This window comes from Camelus ferus, chromosome 9, assembly GCF_009834535.1.
Source record: "Camelus ferus isolate YT-003-E chromosome 9, BCGSAC_Cfer_1.0, whole genome shotgun sequence".
NCBI classification, from domain to species: domain Eukaryota; kingdom Metazoa; phylum Chordata; class Mammalia; order Artiodactyla; family Camelidae; genus Camelus; species Camelus ferus.
Window position 1 is genome coordinate 21,796,480 of NC_045704.1, and position 20,350 is coordinate 21,816,829.

The 20,350-nt window shown below is 47.5% G+C and overlaps 1 protein-coding gene across 3 annotated transcripts in view; it reads right to left on the minus strand.

Annotated features, from left to right (window-relative positions):
* Nucleotides 1-1,609: 1,609 nt before the first annotated feature.
* Nucleotides 1,610-20,350, minus strand: part of CD22 (CD22 molecule) — a 35,716-nt gene continuing 16,975 nt past the window's right edge. Inside the window, exons 8-21 of one of the 3 annotated variants that reach the window (XM_014558990.2) lie at nt 13,040-13,081; nt 10,951-11,011; nt 10,319-10,699; nt 9,036-9,365; nt 7,634-7,897; nt 7,246-7,509; nt 5,930-6,181; nt 5,465-5,725; nt 5,119-5,382; nt 3,738-3,834; nt 3,507-3,582; nt 3,212-3,336; nt 2,763-2,847; nt 1,610-2,444 (exon numbers count right to left, since the gene is read on the minus strand). In XM_014558990.2, coding sequence (XP_014414476.2) covers nt 2,313-2,444; nt 2,763-2,847; nt 3,212-3,336; nt 3,507-3,582; nt 3,738-3,834; nt 5,119-5,382; nt 5,465-5,725; nt 5,930-6,181; nt 7,246-7,509; nt 7,634-7,897; nt 9,036-9,365; nt 10,319-10,699; nt 10,951-11,011; nt 13,040-13,081 — 2,634 coding nt within the window. In that variant the 3' untranslated portion in view covers nt 1,610-2,312. Of the gene's footprint in view, nt 2,445-2,762; nt 2,848-3,211; nt 3,337-3,506; nt 3,583-3,737; nt 3,835-5,118; nt 5,383-5,464; nt 5,726-5,929; nt 6,182-7,245; nt 7,510-7,633; nt 7,898-9,035; nt 9,366-10,318; nt 10,700-10,950; nt 11,347-13,039; nt 13,082-20,350 lie in introns of those variants that run through there. The other 2 variants (XM_014558989.2, XM_032488051.1) reach the window with 2 other exon arrangements.

A 20,350-nucleotide genomic window follows, 5' to 3' on the forward strand; every position in this document is an offset into this window, starting at 1 on the left:
TAAGTGTTTAGTAGATGTTTGCTGGGTAAAGGGTTGAATAATACTGGCCCCCAAACCCTCCCTATCTCATTTCAGCAGTTCTCAATGCCTTCCCTTTCTCCAGAAATGCAAATGGTGCTCACGAGAAATTAAACTAGGGACAAAGTGGGTGGATGGGGAAATCAGTGCTCCACTCTGCCACGGTATCCCGAGTGAGACAGGAGGGAAGGGGGCAGGGCACAGCCAATCAAGGAATGACAGCAATTTAACACCAAAATGGTGGAAGATTCACCTCCTAGTTGGCCTTGAGGATTAATAGGTTTAACTTCTAGTAGACCTTGAGCTTCATTATATGTTCATTGTAACAGCGCGATCAAATAACATACCCTCAGGCACCATTACAGCCCCAAGGCTAACCGCAAAAGGCCAAAGGATGGGCGGTGGCCCAATGCCTGGGAATCCCAGCCTCTTCCCCAGGGCAATTGGATTGATCCCACCTGTAGACGTGTGAAGCTGCTGAGACCATAAAAAGTGACACCACCACGCCTAGTGGCCCTTGGCGCTCTCTCTCCCCTTTGGAGACAGCCCGCACTCTGTCTATGGAGTGTGAACCTACTTTTACCTAAACCTGAGCACCCAATTCCCACACCTCTTTCCTTGCCTTTCTCTTGCCTTATACTCTATGTAGTGTGTTTCTCTCTAAATAAATCTACCTTTACTCAATGGTGGCTCGTGCTTGAATTCTTTCCTTTGTGAAGCCAAGGACCCACACTTGGCGGGGCACGTCCCAGAGGCTCAACCAAGACCTGGGCCTCGGCCTTCCTCATGCCCCACATCCGTTTTCCTGCATCACAAGGACGACCTGAACGTCTCCTCTCCGAGAGCATCTGGTGTGGGGCAGATGGGAAAGGAAGGCGCACCTTTGGAGCACCCACCACAGGTCAGGAGTTTTACGGCCATCTTGCTGATTGATTTACCACGAGCTCCCACCTCGAAGGATGGGCCTTGGCAGAAGCAGGAGGCTGGGTGGAGAGAGAACAGACCGAGAAGCGGAAGGGAAGCCCAAAGGACCTCCCTGGCAAGGGGGAGTTAGTGCACACAACAGAGAACCAGTGAGGGTGACGGGGGAAGACAGAAAAGCCGTGAGGTTTCTCACTGCAGCTGGCCATCTAGAAGTCAGGCAACTGTGGGTTGTGAAAGAACTTGGCTGGGTCACTTTTAAGAATAGCTGTGAGTAGTGAATTGGCTTCCCCTTTTCACAGTCTTCAAGAGATGCAAATCAGATGGGAATTTGGTATTTAGGGACTTTTGGCTATTGTGTTAGCCTTCTCATATATAATATGATATAAGATTATATCTCACTTCCTATCTTGAACCACTGCTTTACAATAGATGAAAATGAGGCTCAGAGAAGCTGGCGAACTTTGCCCAAGATCACTGGCTGGTTAAGTAGAAGAATGTGCTTGCCTGTGGAGCCAATGCCCTCTTTACAACAAGACAATGAACTCTCTGATCTGCTGATTGGATCGTGAAATCACCTTTCCCCTCTCCCCAAACCACGTGATGCCTCCCCCTTCGCCCTGTCCCCACTCAGACTCTGCAGACTGGAAGTTGTTCACTGGCTCTTTGATGTGGTACCTGAGCCATTTTTATTGTGCAGCTCTGTGTCTGTTACGCGTGTGTCCACATCAGTGGATGTCTTAGACCACGAGACCCCTGAGGGTAGGGGCTGCAGCAGCATAGTCCTCTCCGTGGAATGCCTCACTTGCACAGAGGAGAAACCAGCCCAGGGCAGTGCCTCTTTCTACCTCACATCTGTCACTCTTCCCCTGGGCTTTGCCCCCAAGGCAAAAATTAGGCTTAAGATTAGTGAGTGGGGCTATCAGAGCAGGGGTGGGCTGTCAAAGGCATAGGGAGAGAAAGAAAGAAAAGTAATGACCAGCTGATCTAAGCAGGGACATGGCCACCTGGGGATGGGGTTTGGGAGGGGGTAGGTGGTGGTAGATGGCTGGGGTGGGGTAGGGGGGTTTGTACAACTCAGGGTAGGTATTTAGAAGAATTTCTGGGTGGGAAGGCAAGTGGGAAAGGGCCAGAGACAGACCCTTTGGAGGGTCAGGGCTATCAGTGCTGAGAAGGAGGACTGTCTCTGGACCATGCACAAAGTTCTCTGCACCAACTGGCGTTGCAGTAACCACGTGCGTGCGTGCATGCATGCGTATGTATGTATAGAGGGAGGGTGTGTAACTGCGGCTGAGCAGCAGGGGCTGAGAAAGCCCCAGGACCACCCTGGCCTCTGAGCCCATGGGCAACTCCACCTCCGCCAGTTTGGCCTTTCAGTGCTTGAGAATGACGTATTCCACTCCTTCCTGGGCCAGAGGCCGCTCCCCAGCCCCAAAATGAACCAGCTCCGAATAATGTATCCCCTCATCTTCCAGGACACTTGGAGTCACGTTCTCATAGTCGCCCTGAGAAAGCCACATTGTGGGAAGGTTGGCCTCACGGTCACCAGCCTCCCACAGTCTGCTTTCCTTGCCCATTATCTCCCCGACTCCACCTGGGGGTCCAAGAGCCCCAAGCAGGAGTCCTCTTGTCCAGAAACTGGCTGCAGCCAGCATCTCAGACTGGGAGGGTCCTGCCCTGGCTCTGCCCACACCTGGGCCTGAGCAGCCCTCCCCACTGCCCAGCCTGTGCCACCACTGAGTCCAGCCAAGTCCTTCCTGTCTGGGACTCACAGCCAAGGCCAGGTCCCCCACCCACCACCTTCCATAGCCCCGCCCTCTTACCAGCTGACTCTTCTGCACCACGGAGTAAGTGACTGTGTCGTCCCTGTTTGGGGAAAGTCCCTGCATCTCTGAGGTCCCTGCATCTCTGAGAGGGAAGGCAGATGGATGACCACAATGAAACCTTTTGCATGAACTCTGCTCCTTCTTCCAACTTCCCTAAACCCTAAGAGCACCCCCAGCCTCTCAGCCCCTTAAGTATTATGCCCAGTGCTCACAGTAGGAGCTAATATGTCAAATGAGTGAATGCATGTATGTAATGTGTGTATCACAAAATCTCAACCTTGGTGATGGGGCATGCATGTAGTTCCCTAGACCATCACCCAGGGTGGTGCTACGGAGCTGGACTGAGGAGATGAGTCACAGGCCTGGCCCCGAGGGGGCAGGCAACCCTCGGCCTTCCTCCCGCAGCCCTCCTGGGTGCAGGTGTCACCTCCCGGTACCCTCAGTACCCAAGTCTTGGTGAGTCAGTCTCGCCAGGGGGAAAGCGCAAAGCAGCATAGGAGACTGCATCTTCCATCACCGGGTTGTAGCACCCCAGGGAGTGGGGACCTTCGGCTTGGGGGGTCCTTCTAGCCTGGGAGAGAGACAAGGTTTCAGCTCTTACCACTCACCCCCGACCCTAGCTCCCTTCTCTGGTCTCTGATACCCCAGACACCACCCCCAAAGTACCCTTCATCACCCCTCTCCACTATTTCTTTCTTGACTTCAGGGTCTGCCCTCCATTTCATTTTTCTCCCATCCTACCTTTATATTCCTCACAAAGAAGCTCTGTCCACTGGAATTTTCCTGAAGCCTCTGCTGGCTCTGAATCCGCTTCCAGCTGAGAAGTAAAAATCTGCTCAGTGAGGATGAAGAGACGGGGAAGAGGACCCGGTGGATGGGCATGCTGGGGCCATCTACAGGATGGAGTAGCTGGGGTCACTCCCTGGAAGGGGCGGAGGGAGAGCGAAGGAGGTGGGCGTGGGAAGAGCTCACCTCCGCTGAAGCTTGACTCCCCAGATTGCCAGGAGGAAGACGGCCAGGCAGAACCCCACTCCCAGGGCTGCTCGCCTGCTGATGGTCGCTGCGCTGTCTGATGGAGAAAAGGGGTACATCAGTTGATGCCACTGCCTCAGTCGAGTACTGGCCAGCTCTGCCCCGCTGTGCTCCTGGCCTGTGTGACTCCTCCGCCATGCACGGGGGACGTGATGCAGAGCGAGAGAGAGAGGCCAGCCCTGTCCTCTGGACACCTCACCAGGAGGGAAGGGCAGCTCTTTTTCATGAGGAGCTCCTGCTTTGTGGCAGACTAGGTCACACACAGAGCACGTCACCCTCATAATGGGCACCGCCTCTTCAGAGGACCGTTCAGCCATACCTACAATTGTTTGTCCTCTGACCCAGCAAGTGCATGTAAGAACCTATCCTGCAACTCTCCTTGCAGGTGTGCCCAGAGCAATAGCCTGCACACAGCCTTGAGGAGGGCACTGGCTAGAGAACCACGCACCATCCGTGCATGAGGCCGCAGCACACCCTTAGGAAAAGAGGCGGGTCTCCAGGGTGGAGGCCCAGGGAATGTGTTTTCATACAATATGTTACTTTTTCAAATAACACACTCAGGCTGGCTCCCTTGAGTGTCCAGTTTGCAGGTGATGACCTTCGACATTTAAAGCCAAGGTGCCAATCATTAATCTGAAAAAAGTACAGAAAATAAATACTTGCCCTTAGTTTCCAGACTCTTCAGACACCCCATATAATGTGAAGATACAGAACAGTCTCCACGTGGGGTTATCACATGGAAGAAAGGAAAGTTCAAGGCCAAGTGTGAGCTCTCCCACCGTCTGCGCCTGGACACAGATCTATATAGGCCTACTGCGCATGTGCGGACTATCTCTGTGAGAGGCCGCACCCCGCTGCCAACAGGGAAAGCCTCGAGGGAGGGGGTAGAGTTCTCAAGGAGCAACGAGGGAGAGGTGTCTTCCCTTCCACTGTTTACACTTTCATGCTGTTTTAATTTTTTTATCATGTACTTGTATTGTCTTTAAAAACAAAACACTAAGCATCTCAAATGATACAAACAAGTGGCCCATCAAGGTGAGACCGAGAGGCAGTGGGGGTTGGGAGCCAGTAGCAGCTCAGGATGTCTGGAAGGTACAGGCAGCTTGACCCGAGAGTCAGGAGAGACTGAGCGAGAAGGAGAGAAGGCGGGGGAGCTGTGTATGGAGCTGGGGGTGTGCCTTTGAGCACTGGGGCTGGGCCGCCCAGCAGGACAGGGGAAGGAGGGGCAGGGAAGGATGGGGAGGTGGTCTGGAATGCACAGCCTTGGGAGCAAGCCGCAGGAGTGGCCAGCACCATTGAAGAGGATAGATAGGGGCCTTACAATAGACAGTGAGGGTGCTGGGGGGCGACTGGCTCCTGCCCAGCCTGTTGGTCCCCTGGCACCAGTAGGCGCCTGACTGCTGGACCTTCACAGGATTCAATCTCAGCATCTGATTGTAATGATGGAGGTCTTGGTTATTCCAGTCAAACCAGGCGTAATGGGAGATGGGAGGGTTGGCATCGCTCTCACACGTCAGGACTGCCTCCCCACCCTCGATCACTCCGTCTTTCGGGCTCACAGACACATGCAGCCTCCTGGGTGCATCTGGAAGGAGAAGCAAAGTCAGGATCCCAGCAGCCCATCACCTGCCCATCTCTGCTCCAGGCCTCCAGCTCCAGCCACTCACACAGCACTTGGACGGCCCAGGCCTTAGACTCAGTCTGTCCAATGGAGTTGTTGACCAAGCAGTTGTAACTTCCAGCATCTTCTGGAGAGATGGAGTCAAAGCTCAGGTCCTTTCCTTCCTCCAGAAAGACTCCATTTTTCTTCCAGAAGAAGTGGATGTCCGCGGGGTGGCTACTGGAGAAGTCACATTGGAGGAGGACCCGGTGCCCAGAGTAAATCTCAGTACGAGGGCTGATCAGGACTCTGACATCTTTGGGGGCATCTGGAGAGCAAGGACCTCAGGCTGACCTCTTGGGTTCCTTTCCCTCTTCCTGTCCCCAAGACTTCCTCTCCCCTTGGCCCTGAGGCCTGACTTTCATCCCTCGGTTCTCTGTGCAGACTCTGGTCCAGGCTTCAATCTCTTCACCCTCAGAGCCCCATACCCCGATTGGGTCCCCTCCCAGCTCCCCCTGCCCAGGACACTCACACTGGACATCCAGGTTGACGGGGGGAGACCAAAAACACCACTGGTTACAAGCTGCGCATTTGACTGGCCCTGTGTCCCAGGCAACATTTTGAATGGTCAGCCCCGCAGGTAATACTCGGGAGCCTACGGTGTCCCATTCATAGCGGGTAACTCTGGGGTTACTGGAATTGTAGGTACAGAGCAGGGTCACACTGTCTCCTTCTCGAATCGGCACGGGGTTTTGAATTACCGTGGTTACCTCCTTGGGGGGATCTGGGAGAAAAACCAGAGAGACGGGTGAAGAAAAGTCAGCTGTCCATAATACCTTTTCCTTCCTGCTTCCTCTGCCCCCTCCCCAGCCCCTGCATTCACACTGTTCCTTAATTAACTAAGGGAAGACTTGTGCTTCCCCCTTGCATCTGAAGACAGAAACCCTGCCCTGGCCATTTGGCCTGGTTGTGGCTTGAGGCAGGATGGTGCAGGGGTTAAGAGCCCGGCTCTGGGCAGGGTACGCGTGGCACTGTGCACAGCAGGGGCTGCTGTTTGTAGGTCTCTGCGTGGGTCTAGGTCATGGAGCCGGGTTGCTACAGCGAGGGCAGTAATTTAAAAGAAGGAAAGAAAAGCATGGCTCTGGAGCCAGACTGCCGGATCCTGCCACTTAGAGCTCTGTGACCTGGGGCTGCAGGCCTCAGTTTACTCATCTGTTAAATGGGGTCCTCCGAGTACCTAACCTTGTGGAGTCACTGTGAGGATGAAGTGACACGATGCCGTTAGAACAACATGACGTGTGCTAAACACTCAGTGCACCTTGCTGCTGCTGCTGTATCCCCATGTCCGGTGTCTAGATATTCAGGATTTGGGCATCCTTATCAGTGTGTGCGGCCCGGACTATGACATCCCAGGGTGCAAGGATCAAACCTATGGATTCTCTTTGTCCTGGGCTCGCTCGCCTCAGTGATCAGACTCATCGTGTTAGACAGAGTCTGACTACGGAGAGGTAATGAGGCATTTTGCCCTGGTTCTCCTTGAAAACTTCAGGACCCCTTCAGGGGCTCAGCCACTGCCTAGTGACGCCATGTCTTGGTGTCCCTCATGGGACCCTGGCATCTTGCAGTTCATTCATTCAACAAACAGCTTCTGGGCACCTCCCACGAGCCAGGCCCTGTACTGCTAAGCTAAGGACACAACTGAGAACAACAGCAGAACACTCGCTCCAAGAAGCTTATCTGTCTGGAGACCCTGGCCTCTGCTTGCTGTCCACTCTAGGACTCCCCGGCCTTCCTCCTGCTCCTACCTCCATCTTCTCCCTCCAGAACCCAGAATCTGCACCCACTCACATTGGACGTCCAGCTCAGCTTCCTGACCAACTTGTCCAAGACCAAGACTGTTTTCCGCCAAGCAGGAGTACCTCCCAGCATGCCTGAGGAGGGCCTCTGGGATCTGGAAGTTCTGGTTTGTCCTTCCAGGCATTTCTATCCCATTATAATACCAGGTGTAATTTGTTGGAGGAGGATTGGCCCGTGAGACACAAGTCAGCTTCACTTGATTTCCTTCCTGAACTGTCGAGGGTGAGAGCTGAACCCTGGAAGGTTCCGGAGCATCTGGAAGAAGAGGCAGAGGCAGCGGGGAGGTGAGCAGAGGCCTCCATCACTCCCGTCCCAGGGGCCTTGGTTGCGCCCCTGCCAGCTCCCTGCCCGCCCCTCCCCCCAGCACCCAGGGGCTCACGGAGCACTTGGAGGTCCACTCCTTCCGACTTTCCTGTGCCTAGGACATTGAGGGCCTCACACTGGTACTTCCCACTCATGTCCCTGGTCACTTCGGGCAGCGATAGCACGTTCTTTGTCCCCGGCAGCAGGTTCCCATTCTTGAGCCAGGATATCCGCCAGTACTGTGGGTTGCTGCTGATGACCTGGCACTCCATGGTCACGGATGCTCCCTCCATTACTGTGGCTTCTTGGGGAAGGACCTGGATCTTCAACTTGGGCAAGTCTGGAGGAGCAGAGGGACAGTGGAGGTGGGGACAGGGAATTCCCAGAGGGTATAAAGCGGTGAGAAGTTGCAGGGTTTTTATTCTGATAAAGCAGGGACCCGTACAGAGCGGGCGAAGGTGTGCAGCTCCTCACTGTCACCCTTGTCAACAAGCGTGGGCCTGTCCAAGTGCCAGGCAACTGTCACAGCCGCCTCCCTCGTCTCTCTGCTCCCCCCACCCCAGTCCCCGAAGATCTGGTCTCCACCAGCGGCCAGGGCAGTCCAACAGACCTCGCCACTCCCCGGCTTGAAACCCGATCAGTGGATTCCACACTTAGAGTTAAACCCCAAACCTTCAGTGCAGCCCATGAGATCCAGTGTCCCCGTCCCTCTCGGCCTTTCTCTCCTACCACTCGGCCCCCTGGGCGCAGTGCCGAGGCTCTCTGGCCCCTTGCACTGAGGCAGACACTCCAGGTTCCTCCCTCAAGGCCTCATACTGGCTCTCGCCTCCCCATGGAACATTCTCTCAAGCATTTGCCTGGTCAGTCCCTCTCTTCACTCAAGTCTCAGCTCAAGTTCACCTTCCTCAGAGAAGCCTGCGTCCCTCACTCCCTCTGTCCTAGCCCTGCTCTATTTTATCTTCATACCCTTAGCACCGCCTACAATGGTGTTCTCTCTTTCTTCGTTAATCTATTTACTGTTCGTCTCCCCCACTGCAGTGCTGGCTCCACGTGGGTGAGAACTTTGCTCACTGCTCTATGATAAGGCATCTAGTAGGTTCACGGTAAATATTTACTGAATGAATGAATGAGGCACAAACAAGGATGTGACAAAAATTCCTCACGTGCCTCCCAGGGGAACCAAAAAACCTTAAGCAGGTGATCCCCCAATCATGTCATGGTTTGAGGATAGACTAAATTATTTTCTTCCGTTGGACTAAAGCAGATGCTAATAGGAATCTGTTGCCTGAAACACCAGTGCGGACCACAGCTCTGCCTGGACCACAGCTCTGCCTGGACCACTCCCAGCTGCGGGTGCCCACAGACCCATTGCACTTCCTTCCTTCTGTATGGGCCCCTGTTACCCTCTGTGCCCACCAAGGAGGGCGGAGAGATGACATGACCCTCGTCCCTCCCATGGGAGCACTGGGGAGACTCACGCTTCACATCCAGCTGCACCGTTTTCTCAGAGAGTATGTGCTGTTTCGTGGGGTCCCAGAGCTGGCAGGTCAGATTCTTGCCATGGTGAGTCCACTGCGGCTGGAACATGAGGTTGCTCTGGCTGGAGATGGTCTTGGTGGTCAGGGTGATGTGGGTGGTCGGGGGGGTCTTGGGGGCCAGGGTGGTCGCGTTGACAGCAGGCTCCTCCAGGGACCACTGCAAATGGATCTGGTACCCAAAGCAGGCGAAATTCAGCGAGCAGGTTACGGTGACTTCCTGGAGCTCCTGGATTTCCGGAGGGAGCTGAATGTGGGGTGGAGGAGCCTTCTCTGCAAAGGAGCAGGGACCATGCTGGAGGCCTGGGAGACTGAGGGCTGGCGTGCGCTAGCTTCTCACGCCTGCCTTTAGATGCCCTGCTCCAAATAACCCGTCAGGAATCCCTGGCCAGTCCAGCGCATCTCTCTCCGGGCCTGCCTTTCTCTGCTCGGCCGGAACCCCCTCTGAAAGGTCTTGGGCTGATCCTCCCTAGGAACTGTGTTTTATGTCTTCTGCTTCGTCCACACTCCCTGACGTTTGTTTTCAAACGTTTCCATCACCCCACTCTTCTCGGTGGATTTCACCACTTTCGTTCAACATGCATTTTTTTTTCTTAGCTTGGGTGACAAACCTGCATTCATCCAAAGGCTTCAATACTGGAGACGTCCCACACAGCACTCCTGTTGGGGGTTCCTTTAGTGGGAGAGGCCTGTGTGCAGCCAGGCCTCACTCTGCCCAGGACTGGGCCGCCCTCCGATTGCAGCATCTGAAGCTCCATCTCTCACCCCAAACATAGTGCTGCTTAGACCCACCCACTGAATAAACGGGCTGCGGAAATGGAGTGAACACACTCCCCGGGGTGAAGGCCCCAGACTTGTGTGTGGTTAACCCCCATCCGTGTGTCGTGGAGCTACAAAGGGCTAGTTAGAATTAATCAGCTCACCATGAACACATTGGGAGATTTCACTTGAAAATTCAGGTTTCCATCTTCTCTGGGAAAAATAGGCAACCCTGGGGCCCAGGTTCTAGAATGGGCAGGAGCCAAGTGGCAGGTGGGATGCTTGAGGGGGACAAGTGCTCAGGCTCCAGCTTGCCCTAGTCCCACTGTCTTGTGCTGCCCCCATCGCTCGCTGGCACCCCCATCTGGCCTCCACAGGCAACCCGGTTTGTGATCTGCTCCAGGAGTCAGGTGTTTTCCCACCTCCCTGGTTGCCCAAGACAGAGGAACCCGCCCCGGGGGCCTTACCAGAGACATTGAGGCCTATGGACTCCATCCACTTCTCAGGCCCCACCGTCATAATCCTCAGCCCCAGTTGGCCACTGTCGCTGACTTTCACAGGGTTGATGTAGAGGGTGCAGTTGCCTTTCTCGTTTCCCAGGAATTGTACCCTTTCCTGATAAGGAGGAAACTCCTCGGCTTTCTGGTTGCTATAGAGGACGGCCCCCTCAAAGTCCTTGGTGGTGGTGTTGTAATAAGGATTGTGGTACAGGGTCAGGTGGTTTAAGATGTTTTCTTTCCCTGGGATCCTGTAGTTGCAGGGAATCCAGGCACAGGCCCCGTCCCAGGCGTAGATGGTCTTGGGATGATAAAATGTCCATAAAGCTGAATCAGAGAGAGCCAAGTACTCTGGAACCCACCAGAGTGAAGAGAAAGCATTACTAAAGGACACTGAGAGCTTTCAAAGGAGTAAACAATTTTCTCTGAAGAGAGAGTGAGGGAGAGGGAGATACACAAAGAGAGAAGTATCTATACACAGGTATACACTCCCTGTCCCTACTCTGCCCCACACTGACTCTTCTCCGCCCCCGATCTTTCCCCCTCCTCCATCTCCCACAGTCATCCCAGAACCCAAGTACCAGCCTCGGCTCTGTCCTTACCGAGAAGCAGGAGCGAGGGGCCAAGGAGATGCATGATGCTGTGTCTAGGCAGGAGCCTGGGCTGGGAAGAGTTTGTCTTTGAGCCATCTGGTCGCTTATATCTTGCAGACAGTTTTTCTCGCTTACCCACTGAGCTCCGACCCCTCTTCCCTGATCCCGGGAGGACCATGTCTGGTTGCATGGTGGGATACGGAATTCTGGAAGCTCACGAGGTTTTTCTGGGTACGCCGTGCCTCTCTCATCAGCCTGAGAACCATGCAGGGCTAGCCTCTCTCTCCCAGCACTCTTTCCTTCCATCCATCCATCCATCCATCCAGAATTGTATAAACTTGCTGCCCCACTCTCAAGCATTGAGTGGCACCAGACCACTGAGCACCTCGAATGCCAGATCCTGGGTCACTTGGAACTTACCTTGGGGCAACTAGCGAAGGGCTTCACATAGGGGAGGGATATGATCAAACCTTGATTTTAAAGACCAGGGGAAAAAACAACTCTAAAACCAATAAATAAGTATGATGCCAGGAGAGCATTTAGATGGGTCTGAAAGGACATAAGAGAATGTGGTCCGAGGATCCCACTCAAATGCCCCCAAGGGCTGGGGAGGAAACATAAACCAACCAGGTGGGGACAAGGTCATGACTATCTCAGTTCCAATTGTTGCCAAGTGGGAACGTCGGCTCAGCACTGCCTGATCTTCTACTGTTTTAAAAGAAATAAGAAGCCAAAGTTTCACGTGAAATGTCCTGCTTTGAATAAAACAAACACAGGGCTGGGCAAACAAAACCTATCTGTGGGCTAGAGGTGGTCCAAGGGCCACCAGTGTGCAACCACTGCCCATCTCTGTGTGGGTGGGTGCGGTGAGCTTGACTGCTACTCCATTAGACTTTTACATAGAATTCTATTTACATAGAGTTAATTTAAGTCCCAATTTGCATGGCTGTGCCCTTCAGGCCCGTCCCTGGGGAAGCCAGCAGGACGTGCCAGCAGAGTGTGTCTCCGGTCTCAGCACAGACCTGTCTCTCTCCCACCTGCCTGGCCAGCATTTCCCACACGTCGGCGCCCCTGCCCCCAGCCCCTCAGCCTGTTTATCTCCGCAGACTGCGTGGCTGATGCTAAGGGCTGCTGGGGAAAGCCAGGCTGCCTGCTGAAAGTAGGAAGGGGATCTGCCCCTAGGCGTAGCAGCCACGCTGGTCTGGCCCGGATACCACTCAGGGCTGGGAGGGGAATGTGGTCTGAACCCCTCAGGACTCTCCAGACAGAACTCATACAGCTCTGCAGGTGCTAATAGTGTTACACCCAAAAAAGTCTTCCAGGTCACAGCCATCTGAGAGAAGCTGGGTTAGAAAAAGTGAAATGAGATTCTTCAGTGCAGGTCTTTTCCAACCCTTTAACTAGCTGTGTGCATGGTATGTCTCCCAACATGGATGCTAGTGTACAGCGCGTAGCCCGGACTTCTTTAGCTGTGGGAACAGTTTTACAATTTCCATGAAAAACTTGCTAAGGTGGCAGGGTCTGTGTTCTGACGGATGCCCTTTGGGTTTCCACAAGGGCTCTGGCAAGGGCCAGATTCCTTTCCCCGTGGCGCCCCCTCTGGCAGCAGCCCCCAGTCACACCCTCCGCGGGGACCCGCTGGAGTACGCCACCGGGACTAGGGGGAGACGGGCGCTTCTCAGAGCAGGGCTGCCTGCTTACCCCAGGGAGCTCCAGGCAGTCTCTGGAGCATGAGGAGTGGGCCCAGGGCCTGGAATTGGAAAGCTGCTGAGCAGGGTAGGGCATGGAGTCAGCACTGGGTGCAAAGGCTCAGGACGAGGTCATGCTGTCCAGACCTGTGATCCTTGCAGGACCTCAGAGCTGGCCTCCTGGAGTCCAGTCTTCCCTCCTGGGCATCCGGTGACCCATCCTACTCTAGAAGACGTGCCAGGCCTGGCAAGGGAGGTGCTCAGAGACAGAGGTCACCCACCTGTTGTAACACAGGCAAGGGAAAGGCAGGGGAGTCCCCACAGTGCCCCCAGCCCCGGGAATTATGTGCGGCACACAGCAGCTGCTCCATACGTGTTTGTTGAAAGCAAAAGAACAAAATAGTTTTTACCTGTTTCCTCGTGTCTTCGCTCTTCAGGGACCCTGGCGGCATCTAAGAGTGAAAGGGGAAGCACAGTAACATCGCCAGTGACTGATTTTCACTCTTCTTGGCCACACCCCCTGCCTCTCTGGGGCAACAGTTCCACTTCTGGGTATTTATCTGAAGAAAACTATAACACTAACTCGAAAAGCTATCTGCACCCCAGTGTTCCCTGCACAGCATTCGTTACAGTAGCCAAGACACGGCAGTGACCTAAGGACCCATTGATGAATGAGTAGATAAAGAAAATGTGTACAAAAGAATATTATTCAGCCATAAAAAGGACATCTAGCCATTGGTGACAACGTGGATGGGACTGGAGGCACTTACGCTAAGTGAAATAAGTCAGAGAAAGACAAACACCATGTGGTCTCGCTTAGATGTGGAATCTTAAAAAAAAGGAAAACAAACTCATAGATACAGAAAACAGATTGGTGGCTGCCACAGGCAGGGGGCGGGGATGGGAATGGGCAAAAGGGATGAAGGAGGGGAAAAGATGCAAACTTCTGGTTATAAAATAAATCAGTCCTCGGGATGTCATGTACAGCCTGGTGACAATAGTTAATAATGCTCTACGGTACATTTGACAATTGCTTAGAGAGTAGACTGTAAAAGTTTCCATCACAAGAAAAAGAATTATAAATATGTGTGGTGATGGACATTAACTAGATTTATTGTGGTGATCGTTTTGCAATATATACAAATATCGAATCATTATTGTTATACACCTGAAACTAATATATTGTTATATGTTGATTATATCTCAATTAAACAAAGAAAGTAGGATGGACTATAATAATAACAAATAAAGTAGACTTCATAACAAAGAAAATGACCAAATCCAGAGAGGGGATATTACATAATGAGGAAAGGGTCAATCCACCAAGAAGACACAGCAATCTAAACGTGTAGGTACCAAACAGCAGAGCTACAAAAAGTTTGAAGCAAAATTCAACAGAAGTGAAAGGAGAAATAGACAGATCCACAATTATGGCTGGAAAATTCAACACCCACCCTCAACAACTGATAGAACAATTAGTTAGAAAATCAGCAAGGATGTATAAAAGCTTAACATCACCATCAACCACCAGTATCTAATGGATGTTTTTACAACACTCCACCCCAAAACAGCATGATACACATTCCTTTCAAGCACACATGGAACATATACCAAGATAAACCAAATTTAGGGCCATAAAACAAGCCTCAAAAAAATTGAAATAATTGAAATCATCTATTCTCTAACCCCAATCAGACTAGAAATCAATACCTGAAAAATCTTCAAACACTTGAAGACTAAATAGCAAGCTTCTAAATAATCCATGGGTCAAAGAGGAAATGTAATGGGAAATTTAAAAAATACATTGAACTGAAAGAAAATGAAAATAGAACTTATCAAATTTTGTGAGACACAGCCAAAGCACAAGAGGGAAATTTATGGCACTAAATGCTTACATTAAAAAAGTAAGTCTCAAATCATTAATATAGGGTTCCATCTCTGGAAACTAGAAAAATAAGAGCAAAACAAATGCAAAAAAAGCATAAGGAAGGAAATAATAAATAAAGGCAGAAATCAATGAAAGTGAAAACAGAAAAATAGAGGAAATAAAATAGTTCACTGAAAAGATCAATAAAATTGACAGATCTCTCGCAAGACTGACAAATTTAAAAAAGAGGGAGAAAAATTGCTAATAGCAAGGGCAAAACAGAGGATCTCACTACATATCCTGCTAACATCAAAAAAGGCAATAAGGAAATACTATAAATAACTCTTTTTTTGTATTTTTTATTGAAATATAATCAGTTTACAATGTTGTGTCAATTTCTGGTGTACAGCACAATGCTTCAGTCATACATGAACATGCATATATTTGTTTTCACATTCTTTTTCACCATAAGTTACTACAAGACATCGAATATAGCTCCCCGCACTGTACAGCATAAACTTGTTGTTTATTCTCTATATATATCAGTCAGTATCTGCAAGTCTCCAACTCCCAATGAACAACTCTTGACACATAGGTTTGACCACTTAGATTAAATGGATCAATCCTCAAAAAGTACAAACTACCACAACTCACTCAATGTGACTTAGATCATTCAAATAGCCCTGTGTCTACTAAGGTAATATAAAATGTGAAGAAGAAATCTTCAGGCCAATATGGTTTTCCTGGAGAATTCTACCCAACATTTAAAGAAGAATTAGCTTCAATTCCACATCATCTCTTTCAGGAAACAGTAGAAGGAATGCTTCCTATCTCATTCAATGAAGCCAGGATTACCCTGAAACCAAAACAAAACAAAACAAAAAGACAAAGATAATACAAAAAAGAAAACTGTAGATCAATCTTCCTCATGAATATAGATGCAAAAGTCTTTAACATAATATTAGCAGAGAGAATTCAGCAATATATAAAAATAATTATACACCTGTGACCAAGTGGGGATTATTCCAGGGATGCAAGTCTGGTTCAATATTCAAAATACAATCAACGGAATCTCATATTAATGGGACAAAGAAGAAAAATCACATGATCATATAAATTGTCACAGAAGAAGCATTTGACAAAATTCAACACCCTTTCATAATAAAAAAAAAAAAAGACCTCTCTGAAAGCTAGGAATAGAGAGGAAATTTCTCAACTTGATTACTTACAACTAACCTACAAAAACTACAGCGAACATACGTAACACTGAAAGACTGAATGTTTTCTCCCCTAAGCTTGGAAACAAGGCAAGGATGTCCACTCTCATCACTCCTATTCAGTGTAATACTGGAAGTTCTAGGCAGCATAATAAGGCAAGGAAAAGCAATAAAAAGCATACAGATCTGAAAGGAAGAAATAAAATTGTTCCTACTTACGGACAACATAATGGTTTATGTATTCACATTTTTTTTTAGTGGAGATACTGGGGATTGAACCCAAGACCTCATGTGTGCTAAGCATGGGCTCTACCACTGAGCTATTTCCCTCCCACCTCATAATGGTCTATGTAGAAAATCCCAAGGAATCTACAAAAAAATTCTAAAACTAGTAAGTCAATTCAGCAAGGCTGCAGAATATAAGCTCAACACAAAAATTAGTCACATTTCTCTATATTACTAATGAATATGTAGAAACTGAAATTTAAAATACAGTTCCATTTACAATGGCTTAAAAAAAAAGAAATGCCTATATGTAATAAATCTAACAATATATATATAAGATGTCTATATTGAAAACTGCAAAACAAGGCTGAAAAAAATCAAAGAAGAAAATGAATAAAACCCTAAAAGGTCCACACAAAAACTACTAGAGCTGATTGAAGACTTCAGCAAGGTAGCAGGTTCAAAATTCAGTTGCATTTCAAATTCAACTGATTCAAAAATCAGTTGCATTTCTTTACACTAATGACGAATCAACAGAAAAAGAAAGTAAAGAAACAATCCCCTTTAAAATAGCACCCAAAGTAATAAAATATCTGGGAATAAATCTAACCAAGGAGGTGAAAGAATTATACATGGAAAACTATAAACCATTGATGAAGGAAATTAAAGAAAACTTTAAAAAATGGAAAGATATCCCATGCTCTTGGATTGGAAGAATCAATATTGTTAAAATGGTCACACTGCCCAAGGCAATCTACAGATTTAATGCAATCCCTATCAAATTACCCAGGACATACTTCACAGAACTAGAACAAATCATAATAAAGTTTATATGGAACCATCAAAGACCTAGAATTGCCAAAGCGTTACTGAAGAGAAAGAAAGAGGCTGGAGGAATAACTCTCCCAGACTTCAGACAATACTATAGAGCTACAGTCATCAAGACAGCATGGTATTGGTACAAAAACAGACATATAGACCAATGGAACAGAATAGAGAGCCCAGAAAAGAACCCACAAACTTTTGGTCAACTAATCTTCAACAAAGGAGGCAAGACTATACAATGGAATAAAGATAGTCTCTTCAGCAAATGGTGTTGGGAAAACTGGACAGCAGCATGTAAAACAATGAAGCTAGAACACTCCCTTACACCATATACAAAAATCAACTCAAAATGGATCAAAGACTTAAACATAAGACAAGATACAATAAACCTCCTAGAGGAAAACATAGGCAAAACATTATCTGACATACATTTCAAAAATTTTCTCCTAGAAGAAATGAAAGCAAGAATAAACAAATGGGACCTAATGAAACTTAATAGCTTCTGCACAGCAAAGGAAACCATAAGTAAAACAAGAAGACAACCTACGGAATGGGAGAAAATTTTTGCAAATGAAACCAACAAAGGCTTGATCTCCAGAATATATAAGCAGCTCATACGACTCAATAAGAAAAAAATAAACAACTCAATCCAAAAATGGGCAGAAGACCTAAACAAGCAATTCTCCAAGGAAGAAATACAAATGATCAAAAGGCACATGAAAAAATGCTCAATATCACTAATTATCAGAGAAATGCAAATCAAAACTACAGTGAGGTATCACCTCACACTGGTCAGAATGGCCATCATTCAAAAATCCACAAATGACAAATGCTGGAGAGGCTGTGGAGAAAGGGGAACCCTCCTACACTGCTGGTGGGAATGCAATCTGGTGCAGCCACTATGGAAAACAGTGTGGAGATTCCTCAAAAGACTAGGAATAGACTTACCGTATGACCCAGGAATCCCACCTCTGGGCTTGTATCCAGAAGGAACCCTACTTCAGGATGACACCTGCACCCCAATGGTCATAGCAGCACTATTTACAATGGCCAAAACATGGAAATAGCCTAAATGTCCATCAACAGGTGACTGGATAAAGAAGATGTGGTATATTTATACAATGGAATACTACTCAGCCATAAAAACCAACAACATAACACCATTTGTAGCAACATGGATGCTCCTGGAGAATGTCATTCTAAGTGAAGTAAGCCAGAAAGAGAAAGAAAAATACCATATGAGATCACTCATATGTGGAATCTAAAAAAACAAAAACAAAACAAACAAACAAACAAAAACAAACCATAAATACAGGACAGAAATAGACTCATAGACAGAGACTACAGACTAGTGGTTGCCAGGGGGGCAGAGGGTGGGAAGGGATAGACTGGGATTTCAAAATTGTAGAATAGATAAACAAGATTATATTGTATAGGACAGGGAAATATACACAAAATGTTATGGTAGCTCACAGAGAAAAAAATGTGACAATGAGTGTGTATATGTCCATGTATGACTGAAAAATTGTGCTGAACACTGGAATTTGACAGAACATTGTAAAATGATTATAAATCAATAAAAAATGTTAAAAAAAAAAAAAGAAAGAAAATAAATACCACGTCCATGAATTGGAAGACTGAACATAGTAAATATGTCAATTCTCCCCAAGTTGACATAGAGATTTAATGCAATTGCTATGAAAATCTCAGCAATATTTTTTCTTGTAGATGTAGACAAGAGTATTCTAAAGTTTATACAGAAAGAAAAAAGAACTAGAATAAAAAACATTTCTGAGAATGGAGGATGAAGGAAGCAGAATCACGCTACCTGATTTCAAGGCTTATTATAAAGTAATTTTCAATAATCTAAACTGTGTGGTTTGGGTCGGGGGATAAACATATAGATCAATCGGGGACATTAGAGAACCCAAAAATCTACACAATCTACAGCCAACTAATATTTGATAAAAGAGCAAAAACAGTTCAATGGAGAAAAGATAGGCCTTCCAACAAATGGTGGTGGGGCAAACACATATCCATAGGCAAAGCATGAACTTCAACCTAAATCTCATATTTTATACAAAAATTAACTCAACGTGGATCATAGATTTACAGGTGAGACATTAAACTTTTAGAAGGTAACATAGTATAAGATCTTGGGGACGTAGAGGCTGACGAAGAGTTCTTAGACACAAGACCAAAAACATGACCCCTAAAACTCAATGAATTGGACTTCAAAATAATTTTTTTTCCTCTGGAAAAGACTTTGGTAACAGAATAAAAGGACAAACGATAGACTAGGAGAAAATATTTGCTAGCCACTACTCTGACAAAGAACCCATACCTAGAGTGAATATAAAAAGAACTCTCAAGACGTTAAAAAAAAAATCAAACAATCCAATTAAAAGATGGGCAAAAGGCATGAAGAGACATTTGACTGAAGATGGTATATGAATAGAAAATACTTACATATTTCAAACATGTTCAACATTACTAACCTTTAGAGAAATGCAAATTAAGATCACAGTGAGATCTCACACACACCTATTAGACAGCCAAAATTAAAAAAAAAAAAAAAAAGCAGCAATAGCAAATGCTGGAAAGGATGTACAGTAATGGAATCTTTTTTACATTGCTAGTAGGAGTGTAAAATTGTCCAGCCACTTTGGAAAACACTCTCCAAACAGTTCCTCAGATGTTAAACACAGAATAACCACATAACTCTGTAATTTCACTCCTAGGGTGTACACCCAAAAGAAATGAAAACATGTCCACCCAGAAATTTGAAGACAAATGTTCACAGCAGCATTATTCATAAAAGCCAAAAAATGGGAGCAACCCAGATGTCTATCAAGTGATGAGTGGATAAAGAATACATGGTGTTTCCTATTGTGTAGCACAGGGAACTATATTCAATATCTTGTCATAACTTACAATGACAAAGAATATGAAAAAGAATGTATAGCGTGTTTGTAAAACTGAATCACAGTGCTGTACCCTGGAAACCAACACAACACTGTAAATCAACTATACTTCAATTTTAAAAAAGAATATATGATGTATCCATACCATGTAATATCATTTGGCAATAAAAAGAGATGGAGTACTTTATAGATCCTACAAAATGAATAAACTTGAAAACATTAAGTGAAAGAAGCCGATTATAAAAGGCCACATGTTGTTTGATTCCACTTCTATGAAATGTCCAGAAAAAGGGAATCTGTAGAGACAGAATGTAGATTTAATAGTTGCCTAGGGCTGGGGTGAGGGTTTTGAGAGGATATGGGGAGTGACCACTAACAGGCATGGGTTTCTTTTTGGGGTGATGAGATGTTCCAAAATTGACTGTGGTGATGGTTGCCAAACTCTGTGAATATACTTAAAACCATTGAAGTGTACACTTTAGGTGGATCAGTCTGGGCGATTAGAAAACGGGCAAAAGACGTGAGATGTTTCATCAAAGAGGATATACAGATGGCAGATAAGCACATGAACAGATGTTCGGCACCACTAACCATCAGTGAAATGCAAATCAAGACCACGATAAGATATCACTGCATACCAGGAAAACGGCTAAAATAAAAAAT